Raw genomic sequence first — 23,205 nt, 5'->3', positions numbered from 1 at the left:
GACCTTAGTTCTTAAGATAGATGCCAGGACCCCACGTGTACTCCTTGAGTAACTTCAGACCAGGCTTTGAGCAGTGGAAACAACTTACTGAACTTTTGGCAGAATATGTACAAAGAGCAGCAACGTCATTTTCCTAACTAAACTTAACTATGGCTTCCTCGGGTAACCTTTACGGGTGTAGCTTCTTTGGGAGAAGCTCACACTGTAGGTAGTTCGAACAAAGGAGTTCATGTCCATGGGAACATTCCAATGGATCGGTGTTCCAAGCTGACCAGCAATCTTTTTAAGGCATAGTTTCTGTGCATGCATCCCTAGCCCATTCTAGGATCCCAACGCATACGTTCCCGTAAATGTGGCTGTGTGTATAAATGGGTACTGAAGTGTCCACTGGCTGGAACCATGAGTTCCAGCCAGAAACGTCACCGGCACACCATGGGTCTCCAAAATGGGTCCAAAGCTTTATTCAGCGATCACATTGTTACAACAAACAGATGATTATGGTCACATGCCTGATGAAGGGTTCCTGTGAGGCTCTGTAACGTTGCGACCACGGAATAAAGCTTTGGACCCATTTTGAAGACCCATGGTGTGCTGGTGATATTTCTCACTCTAGCCTGTTCCAGGTGTCCTCACTTGTTATAGATTGTCCCATTGTTCTTGGTCCCCCTCTAAAATCCAGGCTTCCCTTTAACCACTTCAGCCAGGTTTTCCCCCCCTTCCTGACCAGAGCACTTTTTACAATTTGGCACTGCATTGCTTTAACTGACAATTGCGCGGTCATGCAATGCTGTACCCAAACGAAATTTGCATAATTTTTTCCCACAAATAGAGCTTTCGTTTGGTGGTATTTGGTCACCCATGGGGTTTTTATTTTTTGCGCTATAAACAAAAAAAGGTGACAATTGTGAATTGAATCTTTTTGATATAATAAATATCCCCAAATTTAAAAAAAACTAATTTCTTCATCAGTTTAGGCCAATATATATTCTTCTACATATTTTGATTAAAAAAATCACAATAAGAGTATATTGATTGGTTTGCGCAAAAGTTATAGCGTCTACAAACTATGGGAAAGATTTATGGCATTTTTATTATTTATTTATTTTTTTTACTAGTAATGGCGGTGATCTTCGATTTTTAGTCGTATTGCGACATTGTGGCGGACAGATGGTACTCTTTTGACTTTTTGGGACCATTGACATTTTTACAGCGATCAGCGCTATAAAAATGCACTGATTACTGTGTAAATGTAATTGGCAGGAAAGGGGTTAACACTAGGGGGCGATCAGGGGATTAAATGTGTGTTCCCTCAGCGTGTTCTAACTGTATGGGGATGTGACTTACTAGGTGAGGAGACATATCGCTGTTACTACTTAGTAGGAACAAACAACATGTCTCCTCTGCCCTGACAGCACAGGGACTTGTGTGTTTACACACACAAATCCCCGTACTGGCGTTTGTGCGCATGATCACCTGCTGGCCATGCGCATTGGTTCCCCCGCCATGCAACAGTCGCACGCGCGGCCCTCTGGCGGCCACTAAGTGGAAGGATGTACCCATATGGGGATTTTACCCAGGAGAGCCATTGTGCCGCAGTATATCTGCGTGAGCCAGTCAGGAACCAGTTCACTCACACAAGAGGGAGGCTGGACCCCCAAGGAAAAATCCACAAGAAAAGGCAGCACAAGCATTAACCCCTTCCCTCCCAATCTGGGCAGCTGGGTGAACCGACTAAACAAGGGTAGCCAACCCATGTTACTTGCTCTCTATGGGTTCACTCTTTCTATTAAGGTGCTTAACATTAATTGTATAGTCTAAAAAAATGTTTTTAATTAAGCCATCTCTGTGGCAGGGGTATGTGTGTTCCAGACCAACAGAGAAATGTGCTGCACTTTAGCAGATGCGTGAATTAATGGCACCCCCTCCCTTGCATCAGCACCAGCAGCTCAGTGTGGGGCGATTAAAATAAAAAAGAGGTGAAAGCACAGGTTATTATCCCAAAATGTAGGCAACAAAAGGGTAGTCGTATACAAGATGTAGGCTAAAGACGAGGAATTATATACAAGTATGAAAGTTGAATGTGAAAGTATGTGAATTTTGGACCATAAGGAAGGCTGAACGCTGAGGAATTGATGTTTTTATATTGTGGTGTTGGAGAAGACTCTTAAAAGTCCCTTGGACGGCGAGAAGATCAAACCAGTCAATCTTGAAGGAAATCAACCCTAAATATTTACTGGAAGGACAGATCCTGAAGCTGAAACGTGAATACATTGGCCACCTAATGCAAAGAGAGGACCATTTGGAAAAGATACTGATGCTGGGAAACATGGAAGGAAAAAGGAGAAGATAGGACGATAGAAAAAAAGATGGATAGATAGCATCATCAAAACAATCAACATGAACTTAAGCAAGCTCCAGGAGGCAGTGGTGTACAGAAAGTCCTGGCACGCTATGAGGGCATGAAGAGTCGGACACGACTAAACGACTAAACAACAACAACAATGCAAGGATTACATACTAGGGATCCAAGCTCCCTACCAAATTCACAGATTCGTAGTATAATTATCTGCAATGGTTGGTTTGATTGATTCTGTTGCATATTCTAATTAAAAATAAAATATATTCTATTTCTTTTCAGAAGGCTGTAATAATAGATTAACACACATAAAGATCAACTTTATATTGCTTTATTTTAACACAATGCTTTCAAACAACTATTTTTCATTTTTCAGTTATATTTATTTTTCAAATTTTACAAAAATATTCACCTTGTTCAGTCAATAGATCATACAAAGCTTTAAACATTAAAAAAAAAACTAATTTTTAACCTCTGGTTATGTGGCTATACATGCTTATTATGATAATCCCATCCAGCTATAAATCAAGCTATTATATTTATTCACACTAATGGAGGAAAACCTGTCACAAACCTGATTAATTCATACTGAGCGCATGTCAAAATATACACAATCAGAGGTTACCGTCAGTGATAACTGCATGTCACAATATCATGTCAGAATGATGAGTAGGTTCAGAGATTTTGGCTGCTGAACCTATTTGCTAATTTTGACTTTAACTGTAAAGTCATGGTTGGCCGCACCCCTCCCACCACCCATACCTTACTGTTGGTCCTTTAATGTGATGGGCAGCCTTGCAGACTAATAGGTGAACATTTGTGCATTAGGATTTGTTTTTAAAAACTAGAATTGAAGTGGATTATGATGTAGATTTAAAGAGGAACTGCAGTCTGCTCACATCATTTGTAATAAAAACATCTTTGCCATTTTGAAGTTTCCCTCCAACCATATTTGCATATTGTTTTATATATACTGTGATTCTGTACTTGCCAAAAATGCTGCAGAAATCTCCCTCCACCGAGTCTGGCTGCAGCCATATTAACTGTGGGCAGCTGAAGCTGCTGCCTGTTCACTTAAGGAATTTACACAGACACAAGGAGGCACACCTCCAGCTCTGCAGCCTGCAGATCTCATTAGCCCTCTTATGACTAATTTCCCCTTCCTTCCTGACAAACTTTCACGAGAGAAAGAGAGAGAGCTGTGCATGATGTCATAAGCCTAGGCTTTTTATCAGACAAGAAACAGGAAGTGGGCTGTATAAGGTATTTACTGGCAGAAAAAAATGTTTTACTATCCAAAGTTAAAAACAACAAGGGCAGAAGATTTAATAGATGGAAAGATGAAAAAAATGACTGAAGGTCTGCTTTAATAGGTAAAAGTGTTATTTGCAAGGTGCTGTCATTCAATCAAAAAGAAACACAGTCTTGTCATCAGTATGGCTTTAAAAAAAAAATGTAACTTAACTTAAAACTAAAATTGAATATGATTGTGTAGAATAACTGCGCTGGTGTAATTACTGAATTATACCTAATGCCAAAACTTTTTTTAGATTTGGATAGAGTGATGAAGAGTTAAAACACAAATGTCAAAAGTTTTATTAACACTTTCTGTGTACCCCTTAAGGAGATTCTTTCTAATTGACCAATGTCAAGAGGAATGAAAGTGACGGGACACTTGTTTTCTTGGCAGCTAAGAGGAAATATATCCTCTCACTTCCTGTTGTGTGTGCAGGACAGGAAGTGAAGGGAAATATCTAAAAAGACACAGATGACAAAAAGATAACAGTGATTTTAAATCTTCCCTATCGATCCAAAAAGGAAAAAATGCTTTGGCTTTAGTTATACTTTAAATAACAGTCAGTGTGTTTCTCTTTTCACTTTACATGTAAAATCTGGTTAAAGGGTCAGTTTTTTTTTTTATTTGGATGATGGTGGTCTGGAAAACAAACTGACTTTTTATATCCCTGTGGGTTGCAGCAGCAAAAGATGCTGAGATCCTACTACTGGAGTTCTTAAAGGGTATGAGAATTTGGTGGATGTGACAATCCTGTGACATCTATACAGAAGAAAACTATGACCCTTTAAGTCATTTTAAAAATATATCAAAATGAAAAATATCAGAAAAAGCAACATAAAATGGCAAATAACTATATAAATAAAATTATAATAAATTCAGTATCACTTAGATGCCAACATGTACCTTAACTACTTTACTAGCAATGCACATTAAAAAGAAGAGAATGGGGGAAGAACAGTGCATGTTAATGAGAAAATTAACTTGTTTTAAATTCATAAGTAGTTATGGATCCAAAAATGCTTTTGTACAGTATGCTCCCCCTACCAACAGAAAAACATCATTATAAACATTCTGTAACAATGCTATACATGCAGAAGTGATCACTGCTATAGTATATGTGAGTGTGAGCACATTTCAAATACAGTATATCTTGGTAATTCTTTGCTCAGAATAACAGGCAGTAACTAAATTGTACCCCAGGGGAAAATAAAAGAAAACATTGACGAAGTACATCTCTCCAATACATGCACATTTGCTCATGTTTTATAGCTTTAATGACTCTGGAAGCACAGTAAACTACCTGTTGATCGGCCAGAAATGCACTTCACTCTTTTCTATTTCTTATTGTGGACTGACAACACACAGTATTTTTCTAGACCAAGCAATGTCAGCCCTGCCCATTGTCTTTTGTTAAACTACCTTTGTCTTCTAATCCACAAGATAGGGATTAATTGACTTGTAGTCCAAGATAATAAAAGAAAGCGCTAAATAGTTCTTTGAGATAACACAGGACATGTCGAAAGGACACAGGACAGCTCTAAAAATTTCTGACAAGATCAATGGGATGTTTTTTTATGCTCATCAAACAGATGTAACAATGGTATGAAATATTTACCAGATCAAATAAAAAAGAAATTTGTTGTTAGAGTTTGAATACACGTTAAGTAACATGGGGCCCCATTTACTAAGCTACAACACATGTTTTAGACAGTTCTAATTTATCCAGGTGGTTGTATAGCTAGTAGCAGTTAGCACATTCAATTGGGTTGTTCTCTAATGTTGATGACTTTATGATACTCATCTTAGTAGACTCCTCAGCTCAAATGAGAATCAGAAACAGTGGCGGTATGTCTATTAAGGGCGCACTGGCACCACCCCCTCTCTCCAGCCACCCCCCTCTGTTTATAATGGATAGATTCATGCATCGCATGAATCTATCCATGGCCGCCCCAGCCACCCCCTTTTCAGGCATCAGGCCCCTTTTCTGATGCTGGGTGGCTGAATTACAGTGGCGTGGGTGTATTTTTGAAGCACCTGATTAGAGCCATAGGCTCTAATAAGCTTCAAAAAAGGTGATCTGCAAGCGCAAAGCATTGCGCTAGCAGTCCACCCAGGTGTGTTAGAAAAGCAAATAAATGTTCGCTTTCCTAACACTGAACCGCCTCTCCTCCAATCAGGTGTGCGGGTCTGTTTCCCGTCACCTGATTGGCTGAAAGGACAGGTGCTGTGATTGGATGCCTATCAGGAGGAGGGGAGGAGACACACAGAGGACACAGGAGCCGCTGTCTGACCCGCTGCAAGGTCCCACCACTCGCCGCCTTTACCCGCTGCCTGACCCGCCACCGAGACAGGGAAAGTGCTGGGCAGATGACGAGTGGGCGGAGTCAGAGTGGCAAATTTTGATGGGCACAGTGGCAGCATTTGATGGGGCACAGTGGCACTATTTGATGGGGCACAGTGGCACTATTTGATGAGGCACAGTGGCACTATTTGATGGACACAGTGTCAGCGTTTGCTGGGGAACAGTGGCAGCGTTTGGTGGGACACAGTGGCATTGTTTGGTGGGGCACAGTGGCAGCGTTTGGTGGGGCACAGTAGCAGCGCTTGGTGGGGCACAGTGGCAGCGTTTGATGGGCACAGTGGAAGCGTTTGATGGGGCACAGTGGCAGCGTTTGATGGGGCACAGTGGCAGCGTTTGATGGGGCACAGTGGCAGCGTTTGATGGGACACAGTGGCAGCGTTTGGTGGGGCACAGTGGCAGAGTTTGGTGGGGCACAGTGGCTGCCTTTGATGGGCACAGTGGTTGCCTTTGGTGGACACTGGCTGCATTTGATGGGCACTGTCGCTGTGTTTGATGGCACAGTGGCTGCGTTTGATGGGCACAGTGAGGCTGCAATTGATGTTTTTCTTTCAGACATTTTCAGTTTGTTTGCGCCGCCCCCCCCCCCCAAGGAAAAAAAATTTGAGCACCACTGATCAGAAATATGCCCCAGCATTGGTAGCCATATGGCTAACTCAGTCGTATTAATTCGTATTTGTATGGGGATTGTTCTCAGAGCTCAGTCAGGGCCGGTACAAGGCAGGGGCGGAAGGGGCACGTGCCCTGGGCGGTACCATTTGCTATGGGGGGGGGGGGGCGCAGCCTGCAGATGAAGTTCTGTCACGGCCGCCGCCCGCCAGTGTGTACAATACAACTACTGTCTACAGTGCATTTACAGCGCCCAGCGGCACTGTACAAATTGCCGACTTTGTGCGCTCCTGCATCCTCCCTTCCCTCAGCACAATACTCCCCTACGGAGAAGTCCCGTAGTCCCTGCCAGCGCCGTGACGTCACTCACGGCCGGAGGCGAGGTGGGAGGACGCAGAGGGGCGCAGGGAGGCGGGAGCGGTGTCGGCGCGCTGTTACCTCAAGGAGCCGAGCCGAGCTGAGGAGCTGCTGCCTGCCTGGCTGGCTGGCTCTAGTAGCTGCTTCTGGATTCTGGAAGATAGCGAAGGTAGAAGATTGCAGTGCCACTGTGTGCCAGTGTTCTGAGTCTGAACTTGTGTAAGTAAACACTCAAAAACAGATTAATAAATGGCTGGATTGGGGGAGGGGAGGAGGCTGAGGCGAGGTTGCCATCCCTAATGCTCTGCAATGCCCCACAATACTCTGCAATGCCCCAGAATACTGTGCAATACTCTGCAATGCCCCAGAATACTGTGCAATACTGTGCAATACTCTGCAATGCCCCGCAATACCCCGTAATACTCTGCAATACCCCGCAACACTGTGCAGTACCCCACAATACCCCGCAATACTCTGCAATACCCCGCAATACTCTTCAATACTCTGCAATACCCCACAACACTGTGCAGTACCCCGCAATACCCCGCAATACTCTTCAATACTCTGCAATACCCCACAACACTGTGCAGTACCCCGCAATACCCCGCAATACTCTTCAATACTCTTCAATACTTTCCAAACCCCGCAATACTCTTCAATACCCCGCAGTACTCTGCAATACCCCGCAATACTCTGCAATACCCCACAATACTCTGCAATACCCCGCAATACTCTGCAATACCCCGCAATACCCCACAACACTGTGCAATACTCTGCAATACCCCGCAATACCCCGCAATACTCTGCAATACTCTGCAATACCCCGCAATACTCTGCAATACCCCACAACACTGTGCAATACTCTGCAATACTCTGCAATACCCCACAATACTGTGCAATACCCAGCCATACTCTGCCATACTCTGCCATACTCTGCCATACCCCGCAATAATCTGCAATACCCCTCCATACTCTGCAATACCCAGCCATACTCTGCAATACTCGGTGATACCCAGCCATGCTCAGTTATACCCAGCCATGCTCAGTTATACCCAGCCATACTCGGCTGTACACGGCCTCTGTATGTGGCCAGGCTGTGGAAGTCTCACACATGTGGTATCGCCGTACTCAGTAGGAGTAGAAGAATCTATTTTAGGGTGTCATTTTTGGTATGTACATGTTATGTGTTAGAAATATTGTATAAATGGACAACTTTGTGTTAAAAAAAAAAAACGTTTTAACCACTTCCCGCCCGCCGGTTGTCATACGACGTCCTTGACTTTGTGCGGGGATATCTGAATTAAAAACGGGGGGGGGGGGGGGGGGGGCGCAGTTTGCCATCTTCGCCCTGGGCACCAAATGGCCTTGTCCCAGCACTGAGCTCAGTGGATGTGGTGAAATTCCACTTTGCAAGGAGTACCCAACTATGTGGTTAAATAACCAGCATTTTTGCTTGCACATAATTGGATGAGGGAAGCTAGCAGAGCTTCACCTCATTCACCAAGCATGAGTCCACCATGCATTCACCACCATGAATCCTATACATCTTCTTTTGCAAAGTGAAAAGTCTTTAGTCTATAGTATAATCAACCCCTATTAAACTGCGTCAAGGCAGATATGAATGTCACATCTCCCAACATATTCTTGTACAGTCAGCACATGCCCAGACACACTCCATGGTGATGGATGAAAGAGATTACGTTTCTTGTGTGGATATAAATACTGGGGTATGTTCCTGACACTCATTAAAACCAAGGATGCAACTTGGATGAGTGGCAGCAAGTCTTTAACATTACATAACTAGTTAATTGAGAGTATTTTTTATTACCATAACCATTGTTACTTTTAGCCACGTAACTGTAAATTTCAGCTCTTATTAGCCACCTTTTCTGAAAATGATGGCCATTATGAGGAAATACATTTGTTCTAGCTTCTTGAATTAAACCAGCACAATAGGTTCAGGGGTGGATGTGTAAGTCAAAGCAGACTAAAGCTTGCCATACACTCTAAGCTTAATGAATCCTATCTATGTTCCATACATACTACATGGCTTGGGTGGAGGAATATCCACTGTCGACTATTTTATTCTAACAGCCAGCATCCGCAGCTGTCAGAATACGCAAACATACCCATAACTGACTGAATGCAGGCACTGCTCAGTTGACAATTTTCACCCAACTTTTGAGTGGGAGACTGCTGACAGGGCCAAGCAAAGCTCAAATTCTAGCTGGATCATCCAGAACTAGCCAAAATTTACTCCACGTATGGCCAGCTTTAGGTGATTTCGGCATATGCCTTGGACCACATTGCTCCCAGTGTGTCTTACACACACTTAGGTCCAGCTACTGCCTAATAGTATAGATTTCTTGTTCAAGAAATTTATTGGGTTTTTACATCATATAACATTAAACAAAAATAGTGTAAGAAAGACAAGAAGTGGAGCTCAGCATGATATGATTTGCCAGATATCCTGATCTAGTAACAAGTGACAAAACTGTCTTATAAAAACACATAGATGTTCCACAGAATAGGGTTACATGTAATAAGGGTATGAACGAGGCAAAATTGTTTGAGAATGGTTATGAACAGGGGCGGACTGACCATTAGGCCACTTGGGCACTGCCCGAGGGCCCTGGGCCACTAGGGGGACCCATCAGGGTTGCCAGCCTCAGTAAAACCAGGGACAGTATGTGAAAATCTGTGGGGTTTTTTTTACATCTGTCTCTGAAATGTCCATTACCGACATCCTTTTGGTCTAAAAATCCTGAGATTATAGCTGCCCCACCTCTCCAGTACCTTCTCAGCCAATAGAAACATGTCTGTGTATACTGTGTGTACGTGTATGTGTATACTGTGTGATTGTATACTGTGTGTGTATACTGTGTGGCCCCATAATCTCTGATTGCCTGGGGGCCCCATAATCTCCTATTGCCGGGGGGCCCCATGAGTTGTCAGTCCGCCCCCTGGTTATGAAGCGCTTAGTTAGCGAGGAAGGAGTCTATGTTATAAGCTTAGGAAGAAAGCTCCGTAGGTAGAATGGAGGGAGAGAGAAGAGAGTGAGGAGTAGGAGAGAAGGGATTTCCACGGGGATGGTCCGGTCGTCAGCGGTAGATTTGTTGGGAGCGGGGGCTAGTAGTATAGATTTAGGCTGTATTTTGTTAAACTAGACTTGGTACCAACCTATGAACATATTACATCACATGGTAGTATTCTATTTTCTATTTTCACAAGGTGTAAAAAAATAAAAAATAAACACATATACCTGTAAATAAAGATATAAAAAATGCACACTAAAATGTTTATGTGAAATTGAAGCAGTCCTTTATGTCCTATCTTTCGGAACTTTTAATGGAAGGCAAATGTTAGTGAGCTCAAAATTATACACCAAGTAAAAGAGACATATAAATAATGAAGGGGTAGTAGGGCAAAGCTGACAATAGACCATGCCTTTAAAATGTATTCATTTGATACAACAAACATTGTGGAACACAAACTCTTTTTCCTGACCTTCGGCCCTTATAGATTTCTGACCCAAAAAAGGTATTCAAGTTTCTCTGACTTTCCAGCTCTGCATACTTGTTTCCGAAAAAGTGTCTCAGAAAGTACAGAAAATAGGCTCAACACAATAGCCATAGAGATAGTACTTTTAGGAGGTCAGTGGCAGCAACAATCAGATGTTACTGTTCATTGAGCTGAATGAAAATAAATTACGCCTGATTGGTAAGTTTGGGTCACTGCCTTTGTTGCCTTATTTAAAAAGCCAATCAGAATGCTTTAAATTTAATGTGCAATTACTTAGGTTGGCCATACTTATCCTGAGAAAATCAAACAGTATAAACTTTTTAGACCATGCTTATCATAATAATCAGACCACTGAAAATGCTTTCACAAAGACATATTCCAAAATCTTTGTGGCTGTTGATAAGGTCAGGGATTTAATTTAGAGTTCTCACTTAATATGATGCCTACATGTAAATCTGTTTTAAATGTAACTTTTTGGCTGTTGAACTCTGTTGAAGCTGCTTTTGTTTTCTTGTAACTATATTGCCATGGTGTTGAAGCTTGTGTTCGTAACCCAGGTGACTCCTGTTGTTGTTTACCCTTGCCCTGTGTGGGGGGGTTGTGCTAATGCTATTGTTTGTATAAAAGGCCTTGGAAAGATTAAAGAGCAGCAGTCCATTATGCTCAAGAAGTGATACACGGATTTCTGACTCTGTGTCTTAATTCCTATATGAAGCAATAATTTGGCAAAGCAATATAAACTATAAGCAACTTATTTAACAGTTGCATTTAACATTTTGGCGCCCGAACAGGGACTCACCGATGATACTACAAGAGGTGGATGAGCTACGCTGACGGAACAAAAGGCAGGCATTCCGGGAACCACAGATCAAAAAACCTGCGCAGGTAAGAAAAAGCTTTATTTTTCTTATATTCTGTGCTCCCCTGATTTGTGCCTATCCGTTCTGTCAGTTACGGTTCTCCTGGTTTTAAAACACCAGCCTCTGTAGTGGTGAGTCTAGAATTACTGCATATTTTAGTTTATATTGCTGGAATTATTTGTTTGTTTTTGTTATCTGTGTTTGTCTTGTCTGTCTTGTTGAGAAAGTGAATGAGCCTTGTCAAGGATGGTATGAGTTAGAAGGGGATTGCCGAACTAAGCAACAGAATGCGCCTTACCTCACACGATTGGGAACCTGAGGGCTTGTGAGCTTGGGGGTCTGACGCTTATGCTTAACCTCACATCTAACTCATAAACCATAGACGGGTTGAGAGTATAAGCCCTGTCTGCTCCATAAAGCAGGGATAAGAGTGTATGAGAGGGATTCCCAGATACGAGGGGGGAATAAGGTCTCAACAAAGTCCCGAGATCTAGTCGGATACCTGGCCACTTAAAGGAATGCTTGTATATGTTGTAGCCGCATTTTTGTATATGTTGTAGCCGCATTCTGGTTTGTTATTGGGCTAGCATATAAAGTAATTATTTATTTTTGGGCTAGCATATAAAGTAATTTGGTTTCAGAAATCTCATTCCGGAGAGGTTTCTAGAATTCTAGCACCCTAGGAGGAAGGCAACGAGGAACTAGTGTAACTTAGCTGGTTTGCTATAGGGCTAGCATATAAAGTAATTATTCATTCTTGTATATGTTGTAGCCGCATTATATTGTACACTAAGTGTCCCACACGCTACCTAGGCAGGACTGTTAGAATGGGCCAGAGGAACACAAAACCCCGTCAGGGAATTGTGGCGCACTATACGGTGCCACAGATAATTAAGAACATTTATGGGAAAACCGAAGCACAGGACTTAAAGGATGTCCTTCGTAAATTTAAGGTGAAAGGAGCAGCGGGCTTAGACCCGGATGTATGGAGTGAAATAAAAAGGGACAGACAAGGAGAGGTGTTAGAGAAGCAATGGATGCGTCAGGTTCAATGCTTAATTAAGGTCTCAAATAGAGCGAAAGAAGAGGGGTGGAAGTATAATCCAGATTGTGATGGTTGGGATATGAAAGATAGAAGAACAAAAAATGTCGAGGCTCCCAGCTCAGCCATCCCACCCCCATACACTGACGTAGAACGCAAACCACACAAGATATATCCGGTACTTGAGCGGAGAGGATGGGTTTGTCAGGATTGTGGAGCACAAAACCCAGAATGGGCAGTAGAATGTGTGCATTGTGGGGCACAAAAACCTCATCCAGAAACTGTAGCTCCCGTACGCACTGATACACGCATTGTTCAGGTAAACAATCCAGAATTTGGACAAGCAGCCCATCCAAATGCCCCACCTACTGTCACTCGTAGAATGCAAATAAGGACTTGGGCACCATGGTCGGCAGACACCCTTATGGCATTAATACAGAGCGCCCCAGACCCGGTAGCAAAGCCAGCTGCTTTTTGTAGATTTGTGACACAGTTAATGAATACACATGAAGCGACCTGGCAGGATGGGGAGGATCTATGCAGACACAAAATGACTCTGACCCTGTTTAACCAGTTTATGACAGAAACAGGTCCACACAGACCTGCAGGACAAGTTGATGGGGATGGCAACCTGGAGGCAGGACATGTCAGACATATAGACTCAAGGGCCCCTTTTATTGCTAGATTAGAAGCTTTTTGTCAGGCAAAACAACAGGAGAGGGGGTCCATATCACCCATGAAGCAAATGCCAGGACAGACTGTATCGGAATTTTACTTATCTATGGAAAGTATGATGGCAGATGAGGGATTGGACTTGGCCCTGCCAGTCACAATCCGAGCCTTCAATAGACAATTTATGGAGGGATTAATTCCACAGATAAGTGAGAGACTGAAAGCCTGCACACCAGAGTGGAGGGCAACTAGAGATAGAGGGACGTTGTTACAAAAAGCGCAAGGCATAGAGGCGGACTTAGCAGAAACCAAAGGGAGGAAATCTCATGCTATCAACGCACTCGGGGGTCCCCAAGAGCAAGGTAGAGGTTCCTTTCGCAAACCCCTTACCTGTCACTACTGTAACAAGATTGGTCACATCAGACGCAACTGTAAGAAAAGAATAAGGGATGAAGGAGAGGAAGGTGTTGATTCTCCAGTTAATCAGAGAAGGAACCAGCCCAGGGACAACAAAAATAGTCATATCAGGCAGCAGGGAGATGGTCCACGAGCATGACTCACCCCGGTTTTAGAAAAATCCAAAACAACAATGCTTAAGACAAATATAACGGTTGGTAATAAGAAAATCTCTTGTTTAGTCGATACAGGAGCTTCACGCTCGTTACTTTCTGACTCTGAACTACTCCCTGGCCAAAAATCACCTGACACTTTACTAATAACTGGATATGATGGCATTTTAGCCGACGCCCCGCTTACAAAACCTCTGAAAGTTAAAGTAGGAAACCACATGTTCCTTTCACGCTTTCTGGTATCCAGAGGAGCCCCCACTAATTTGTTAGGAGCTGACATTTTGCAGAAAATAGGAGCTAACATTACCTATCACACAGATGGCACTGTCACCTTAGCTATAGGGGATAATCAAGAACACATGGAGATGTGTAACCTGATACAATACCTAGAGGAGGAATCGGAATTGTCCGGTACACCTCCTTCAGACTTAGATCAGATTTTGTCGTCCCTTCCAGGAGAACTATGGGAAAAACATCCAGCTGATGTTGGACTTTTGCCCATACCTCCGGTTACCCTACAGCTGATTCCAGGAGCAGTGCTTCCTCAACAAAAGCAGTATCCACTTAGTGCACCTCAAGAGACGGCCATAGAAATGCAGGTCCAATCCTTCTTAAAAAGTGGAGTTCTAAAAGAGGTAAAATCACCGGCAAACACTCCCTTGTACCCGGTTAAAAAGAAATCAGTAGCCGGTAGTCCGGTTAAGTATAGAATGGTCCAAGACCTTAGAGCGGTCAACAAAATACTAGCCCCGATGACACCTTTAGTACCCAATCCACATACATTACTGTCACAAATACCATCAACCAGTATGTACTTTACGGTTATAGATTTAGCGAATGCTTTCTTTTCCGTCCCGCTTGCTGAAGAATGCCAACTTTGGTTCGCATTTTCAATAAAAAAATCGGCAACTAACCTGGACACGCCTACCTCAGGGTATGGTGCATTCACCTACCTTGTATTCGCAAGCATTGCAAACGGTGTTGGGAGAATGGGTACCACCAGATTCCTGTGTATTGTTACAATATGTGGATGATTTATTGTTATGCTGCCCTGACAAGGAAACTTGTTTGGCCACCACCCTTAATTTGTTGCGATTTTTGGCAGAAAAAGGTTGCAAGGTTAATAAGAAAAAGTTACAAGTGTGTCAGGAAAAAGTTATCTTTTTGGGACATTGTATATCACAGGGTACGAGACATCTCACTGAGGAGAGGGTTCAAGTGATAAAGGGAATGTTACCCCCACGGAATTTCAAACAATTGCGTATGTTTTTAGGTATCGTGTCATATTGTAGACAGTGGATACCACATGCTAGCGCTTTGATGCAGCCATTATACGATTGTTTGAAAATTGTACCGTATATGCTTACAGAAATAGCTTATGAGTCGTTTATCACTTTGAAAAAGTTGTTGATTTCTGCCCCGGCTATTGGTATACCAGATTACACCAAGATATTTAACCTGTACATTGCTGAGATCACTGGACATGCCACAGGTGTTCTGACACAGGCACATGTAAAACAAAGACCAGTCGCTTACTTTTCAGCAGCATTAGATCCAGTATCTAGAGGTTCACCGTCTTGTGTACGGGTGGTAGCTGCAGTGTCAATTATCATAGATAAGTCATCAGAGATTGTTCTAGACAATCCAGTCGTAGTGCATACCACACATGACATACATGCAATCTTGTCTCAGGTACAGCCCAAACACATTTCAATGGCCAGGCAATTAAGATTACAGTGTACTTTACTCTTACCTCCAAATGTTACTTTTCAGCGCTGTACAACCTTAAATTTGGCCACCTTTTTGCCTCTTCAGTCACCAGATTTGGCAAGGGGGAATGATAGTACTAATAGTACTAGTGAGAAAAGAAATGAGGACACTGACACTCTTTTGTTTAAAGAAGTAGATCAGCACGATTGTTTTCAGCTCATGGAACAGGAGACAATGGGATTCCCACATGTTACAGATACACCGATTTTAAATGCTGAGCACACCTTGTATATAGATGGTAGTAGGTTTGCTGATGACAAGGGTAAATATCACACAGGGTATGCTGTAGTGACTGATACGCAGGTAATTGAAGCACAGGCCTTACCAGCCCACATGTCAGCACAGGAAGCAGAATTAAAAGCTTTAGAGCAAGCCCTAGAATACTTAAAAGGACGAGAAGGGAATATTTACACTGACTCTGCCTACGCTTATGGTGTAGCGCACGATTATGGCCACATATGGAGGGCTAGAGGTTATCTGACAGCAGCAGGTACACCTGTAAAACATGGAGAAGGGATTAAGAGAGTCCTGAACAATCTTCAAAAGGTTAAACGAGTAGCCATTATGAAGATAGCGGCACACACGAGCGCAAAAACAATTGAGGCAAAAGAAAATGCATTTGCAGATTTGACTGCAAAACAGGCAGCTCTAGGGGAAGGAAGCCCTGAGACCTTAGCAGCGGTAGAGGTGAGTATCCCAGAACCAACATGGCAGCAGCTGAGTAAATTACAGGAGCAAGCAGGGGAGAGCGAGAAAGATAAGTGGGTCAGGATGGGAGCAGCACCAGACCTTGACAATGTATGGAGGGAAGGAGGCAAAATATGCCTACCTGCCTCTCTGTACCCAGCAATGGCAGCGGCAGTTCACCTACCCACACACGTCAGTTCCAATTCCATGTATAGGATTGTGAACCAAGGATGGCTCGCCCCTGGATTCAGTAGCACTGCAAGAAACTACTGTGCAGCCTGCCAAATCTGTCTCCTGAATAACCCAGGACAGAGAGTAAAAACCCCACGAAAACACCAGGTCCGGGCCCAATACCCCTTCCAGAGACTGCAAATAGACTACATACAAATGCCTAAGAGCGGCCCTTTTGAATTTGTCCTCGTGTGTATCGATTTATTCTCAGGTTGGCCCGAAAGTTATCCAGTAAAATCGGCTACAGCTAAAACCACAGCTAAGAAACTGATCACTGAGTTAATACCTAGGTTTGGTCTTCCTGAAACCATAGAATCAGATAGGGGGACACACTTTACAGGAGAAATCATGCAGAATGTGATGACCATGTTAGGGGTTCAACAAAGTTTTCACACCCCTTACCACCCACAGAGTTCAGGATCAGTGGAGAGAGTAAATGGGACAATAAAGTTAAAAATACAAAAAGCCATGCAAGAGTTAAACAAGCCTTGGCCAGAATGCCTGCCTTTGGCTTTGTTCTCTATAAGGTACACTCCAACAGGAAAGACAGGATTATCCCCATATGAGATACTTTTTGGGAATGCACCTAGATTGGGTTTATACTTTCCACAGAGTATGCAATTGCAATGTGATAGTTTGACTGCATATGTGATACAATTACAACAACGTCTAACTAAGATCCACAAAAGTGTGTATTCTTCTCTTCCAGACCCTAATTCAATAACAGGTACACATACTCTGCTACCAGGGGATTATGTATATGTGAAGAAACACACCAGAAAGACATTGGAACCCAGGTTTGAAGGTCCTTACCAAGTACTCTTGACCACAGCCACCTCAGTAAAGCTGGAAGGAAAACCTACCTGGATACACGCATCACATTGCAAGAAACAACCCGAGAGAACAACATGATGAAATATCTACTTACATATTTTTTTGTTGAAGATTGTTGTTTTACAAATATATGCATGGACTCCTGGTATTAATGTACTTGAGATAGAAGAAACAATGACTTTTGAATGGAGTATAGATGATCCTAAAGTAGCAAATTATTATTGACAAAAGGTAGACTAGTACATCTTTCCTCACAGATACAACAGGATACTGCACCACATTGGTGGGATATATTTAGTGGAATGTCTTCTACAGCAACCAATACCTTTCACTGGTTGTTAAGTCCAATGGTAATTATTATTCTAATATTAATATCACTTACAATCACGAATATATGTGTATACAGGAAAATAAATAGGAAAATTAGGAGAATAGACAGGGTATACTGATAAATGTGTATTGACATCACCCTACTCCTATAAAACTCCTCTTCTTGAATTTTAAGATGTTGGTAATACCTAGGGAGATGGGTTCTACCCCTCTGACAACTCGCGGTCAGGGAAAGGACTCTGGGGAAAAACTGACTAGAACTTATTCATGAGGACCCAGGGGGAAGGAGAGGATGATGTCAAAGGGGGAAATTGATAAGGTCAGGGATTTAATTTAGAGTTCTCACTTAATATGATGCCTACATGTAAATCTGTTTTAAATGTAACTTTTTGGCTGTTGAACTCTGTTGAAGCTGCTTTTGTTTTCTTGTAACTATATTGCCATGGTGTTGAAGCTTGTGTTCGTAACCCAGGTGACTCCTGTTGTTGTTTACCCTTGCCCTGTGTGGGGGGGTTGTGCTAATGCTATTGTTTGTATAAAAGGCCTTGGAAAGATTAAAGAGCAGCAGTCCATTATGCTCAAGAAGTGATACACGGATTTCTGACTCTGTGTCTTAATTCCTATATGAAGCAATAATTTGGCAAAGCAATATAAACTATAAGCAACTTATTTAACAGTTGCATTTAACACTGTGACTGTTCACTTATTAGTGGAAAAAATTAAACTAAGTATTATTTGCATATGTTCTAGACCCACATGTGTATTGGAAACATCATGAAGGAAATTAAGAAAACATAAGTCATCTAAATATGTAAGGCCACAATAAGGGGCCCATTTAAAATGGAGAGCCATTATCTTTATTTGCTGAACACTGCAGTGTTTACTCCACACCACACTTGCATATTACACTTTCTATCATAAAAGACAGGTTATGATGTGGAGCCTGCAGTGCTTTGTAACTGATTGCATTCTACATCAAATATGTTTTACTATAGAAGGCTGTCATAATCTGGTGGATCTGTAAGAATGACCAGTGGCACTACCTACTGAATGTTGTGCATGCCATGAATACATTTGCTGATCTTTCATATGTGGAACGACTTGAACAAATAATATAATTTTATGTGCATTTAATATTGGTTAAATATAAAGAAATATTGATATGTGAGTTTCCCTTTAGGTTCACCTTTTCAAGTTCAGCAGTTGGAGTCTTATACCTTTTTAACATTTATCCCGGGACAGTCTAAAAAATGTCCTTTCTGTGACACAGGCAAACACAGTTCAAGCAATACATTAGGTTCTACATTGTCCGTTGACTTCATTTTCAATCATAGTGATGTTCTACTGACTGGTGTCCACCCTGTACAGGGCCCTCTGGTTAGCCGGCAAGGATTTCTGCTCCAGGTCCCATACAAAAGATCGCAGATGACATAGCTGCTTGTGGAAGGCATCATCAGTTAAAGGTTGTGATAGCTGCATGCGGAAGTTGTCACAGGGCAGGATAAGAGGAGGATGATCCGTGAAACTCTCAAAGATATCTGCTGCGAACAAAGAACGGAGTCAGGAAAAAATTTTTACAATAGATAGTAAAGCTAAAATGGATACATTGTAATGTTCTGAAGGGAAATGCAACAGTGAGCAGGCGATCCCAAACAGTTAGGGAAACGAGTGCTCAGATTAAAATAATGCTAGGAAAGAAGATTAACACTAAATTGTATAAAATATAATTCCTAATCTTCCATGGATTAGCCCCATTACATTAGTGGGTAGCATGTCCAATGGGAATGATGTGCAATTCAGTGCATATCCTGCGCCATGTATATGTTCCTTGAACAACCATTTTAGGGTGAATACAGCTGTGCAAAATGTGAGCAATTTGTTTCCTTGGAAACCCAGATTCTGAATCTAAGGAGGCAGCTGGCAACACTGGGAAACATCACCAACCTGATAGGGAGTTTGAACCGCACCCGTCAGGTGCTGGCAGCATCCAGTATAGAGGTGGGTGCAGATATGAAGGTGGAGAGGAGATTAGTTGGGTGACAGATAGAAGACAGGGTAGAAGGAAAAGCATTAGAGAGGACAGCCCAGAGCTGACACAGCCCAATAAGTATGCCAAGTTGCATAAAGTTGGGGATATCAATCAAGCAGTGGCATTGCTGGAGCAGAGTTACTCCTCTAGCTGCCAGGGGAGCAACTCCTCCAATGAGATGGGGCAAGGTTACAGAAAAGGATAGACAAATCTTGGTGGTAGGGGACTTACAGTAATTATTAGAAGCACAGATAGGGCAATCTGTCACAAAGATCGTGATCACCGAACAGTATGTTGTTTATCAGGTGCTTGGGATCAGAACATTGCGGATCAGATGGACAGATTGTTGGGTTGGGCTGGAGAGGACACAGCTGTCATGGTACATATTGGTACCAGTGACAAAGTTAGAAGAAGGTGGAGCGTCCTAAACAATGATTTAAGGGACTTAGGTGCTATATTAAAGAAAAGGACCTCCAAGGCAATATTCTTAGAAACATTGCCTGTACCTCGAGCCATACCTGAGAGGCAGCTGGAGCTTAGGGAACTTGACAAGTGGCTGAGGAAGGAGGGTTTTGGTTTTGGATTCATGGAGAACTGGGTTATTTTTTTGTTTGGTTACCGACTCTATAGCAAGGACAGACTGCGCCTAAATAGGGAGGGGGATCTGTTGTAGAGAAGATAGCCAAAAGGTTAGAGGAATTTTTAAACTGGGTGGTGAGGGAAAAGGATCAAAAGAAGGTATAGCCGGCAGTGAGCGAAGGTCAGAGGGTGCTATGGGGAGCAATATTGGTAGTGTATCTAAAACCAAGGTAGGTTGACGAGATCCTATTGCAGCCTCAGAACAAACAAGGAGAAAAAAAATTTGTGCTCGTACAAAATGAAAAGGCATGTTCACAAACCCTAGAAGTTTAGTTATTAAAATGGAGAAACTGGAACTGCTGATACACAAGAAGAATTTCAACTTTGTGGGAGTATCAGAAGCTCACATGACTGGCTGTCCACTGTCCAGGGCTATTAGCTGTATTGGAGGGACAGGGAAACTAGAAGAGGGAGAGGTCTGTGTCAAGAATGATTTTCTAGTGAAAAATGAAGGATGACATTGCTAACAGGGCAAGGTGGAATCATTGTGGCTGGAGTTTCAAAGGGAAAAAAGAAACAGGAAACGAATAGTGGGTGCATGCTACAGGATACTAAAGGATGAAGAGGAAACCAATCTTCTCTCAAAGTCAGTAATAGCGACTAGGATGGGCCGAACACCCCCCGGGTGGGTTCGCACCAGAACATACCGAACAGGCAAAAAATTCTGCAGAACACACGAACACAGTTAAAGTCTATGGGACACGAACCTGAATAATCAAAAGTGCTCATTTTAAAGGCTTATATGCAAGTTATTGTCATAAAAAGTGTTTGGGAACCCAGGTCCTGCCCCAGGGGACATGTATCAATGCAAAAAAAAGTTTTAAAAACGGCCATTTTTTTGGGAGCAATGATTTAATAATGCTTAAAGTGAAACAAATAAAGTGAAATATTCCTTTAAATTTCGTACCTGTGGGGTGTCTATAGTATGCCTGTAAAGTGGCACATTTTTTCTGTGTTTAGAACAGTCCCTGTACAAATGACATTTCTAAAGGAAAAAAAGTAATTTAAAAGAACTCACGGCTATAATGAATTGTCGGTCCTGGCAATACAGGTAAAAGTCATTGAAAAAAAATGGCATGGGATCCCCCCAGTCCATTATCAGGCCCTTTGGGTCTGGTATGAATATTAAGGGAAACCCCCAAACCAAAATTAAAAAAAACAAATTGTGTGGGGTCCCCCCCAAATTCCATACCAGGCCCTTCAGGTCTGGTATGGATATTAAGGGGAACCCTGAGCCAAATGTTTTTTTTTTTTTAAATGGCATGGGGTCCCCCTCAAAATTCATACCAGACCCTTGGTCTGGTATGGATTTTGAGGGGGAGCCTTACACCATTTCTTAAAAAAAATTTGGTGCAGGGTTCCCCGTAATATCCATACCAGACCTGAAGGGCCTGGTATGGAGTTTGGGGGGACCCCCACACAATTTTTTTTTAAATTTTGGTTCAGGGTTCCCCTTAATATTCATACCAGACCCAAAGGGCCTGCTAATGGACTGGGGGGGATCCCATGCCGTTTTTTTCAATGACTTTTATCTGTATTGCCAAGACCAACAATTCATTATAGCCGCAAGCACTTTTAAATTACTTTTTTTTCCTTTAGAAATGTCATTTTGTGCAGGGACTGTTCTAAACACAGGAAAAATGCACCACTTTACTGGCATACTATAGACACCCCCAGGTATGAAATTTAAAGGAATATTTCACTTTTATTGTTTCACTTTAAGCATTATTAAAATCACTGCTCCTGAAAAAAAAGGCCGTTTTTAAAACTGTTTTTTTGCATGTCCCCTGGGGCAATACTTTTTATGACAATAACTTGCATATAAGCCTTTCAAATGAACACTTGATTTTTCATGTTAATGTCCCATAGACTTTAATGGTGTTCCGTCGGCTTTTGAATTTGCCCAGAACATTGCATATTGTTCGGTGTTTGCAGAACATTCGAACAACCAAAGCTCGGGCCGAATCATTCACCCATCCCTAATAGCGACGAGGCAGGGCAATATTATTAACATGAGGGATTTTAATTATTCGGATATTGACTGGGCAGATAGAACTGCTCACTTGTTTAGGGATTGTCATTTCTTAATGTCTTACATGACAGTTCCATGTGTCAATTGGTGGATGCCCCAACCAGAAATAATGCTTTACAGTCAGGATCCACCCACATACCTGGACCAACGAGCTGCTGGGAGACAAAGACAGCCGCTCCCGCCCCCTCCACAGCCCAAGACTCCAGTGAGCGTTGAAGGGGCAGAGCAAATAGCTGGTGACTGACCGTAAATGGCTCTCTGCTCACTGAAGGCTGAGAACCAAGTGAGCAGCGCTCTTTGATTGCTGGGTTTTCAGTCTTAGAGCTAGCAGGGGCAGATGCAGCATTGGATCGATGCTACATCCATCTAGGGGAGTATACATTTTTTTTCACAAGCCCATACTTCCCTTTTAAATACATACAGTATTAAATAATGGCATTAGCCAGTGCATTCCAATGGGCAACAAATATAACAGAACTAAGATTAGTGGGTGGCACAATTCTAGGTTAATGATAAAAAAAAACTGTCCTTCAAAAGATTTAAGGCCAAGGGATCAACATCGGCATCCAAAACTACAAAGAATACAATGGTAAATTTAAGAGCATGGTTAGGGCAGCTAAATTAGTCCACAAGAGACACATAGCAGAGAACAGTAAAAAAGAAAATCTCCCCAAACTTTTTAAATATATTAACAGTAAAAAGGTGACGTCAGAGCAAATTGATCCCATGAAGGATAAACAGGGGAAGTAACACGTGACAAGGAGAAGGCAACTGTACACACATTCTTCTCCTCAGTTTTTACAAAGCGGAGGGGTATAATAAACAATAAGACTGTATTGTTAGTAACACTGCAGAGAATGTGCCTTTGTGGCTAACAGACGCCAGCTTTAAAAAAATAAAGACTTAAAAAAACAACTTAATGTGAATAAATCACCAGGACCAGATGGCTTACACCTGAGAGTCCTCAAAGATCTTAGCCAGGTTATTGCTAGACCACTATTCTCAATTTT

At 42.3% G+C, this 23,205-nt stretch overlaps 1 protein-coding gene and 1 long non-coding RNA gene across 4 annotated transcripts in view; one reads left to right on the top strand and one right to left on the bottom strand.

Moving 5' to 3' along the window:
• LOC141110904 (uncharacterized) overlaps positions 1 to 23,205 on the top strand; it is an 89,485-nt gene that overhangs the window by 44,012 nt on the left and 22,268 nt on the right. The gene's annotated exons all lie outside the window — the stretch shown is intronic.
• Positions 2,672 to 23,205, bottom strand: part of RASIP1 (Ras interacting protein 1) — a 154,792-nt gene continuing 134,258 nt past the window's right edge. For 2 of the 3 annotated variants that reach the window (XM_073602677.1, XM_073602679.1), the window contains exon 12: positions 2,672 to 19,036. In XM_073602677.1, the coding sequence (XP_073458778.1) occupies positions 18,837 to 19,036 (200 nt within the window). In that variant the 3' untranslated portion in view covers positions 2,672 to 18,836. The remainder of the gene's footprint in view (positions 19,037 to 23,205) is intronic. The other variant, XM_073602678.1, reaches the window with a different exon arrangement.

The sequence above is a fragment of the Aquarana catesbeiana genome, linkage group LG10 (assembly GCF_042186555.1).
Source record: "Aquarana catesbeiana isolate 2022-GZ linkage group LG10, ASM4218655v1, whole genome shotgun sequence".
Taxonomy (NCBI): Eukaryota; Metazoa; Chordata; class Amphibia; order Anura; family Ranidae; genus Aquarana; species Aquarana catesbeiana.
Note: the sequence above shows the minus strand (reverse complement) of the source record. Positions and strands in the feature narration are given on the sequence as shown.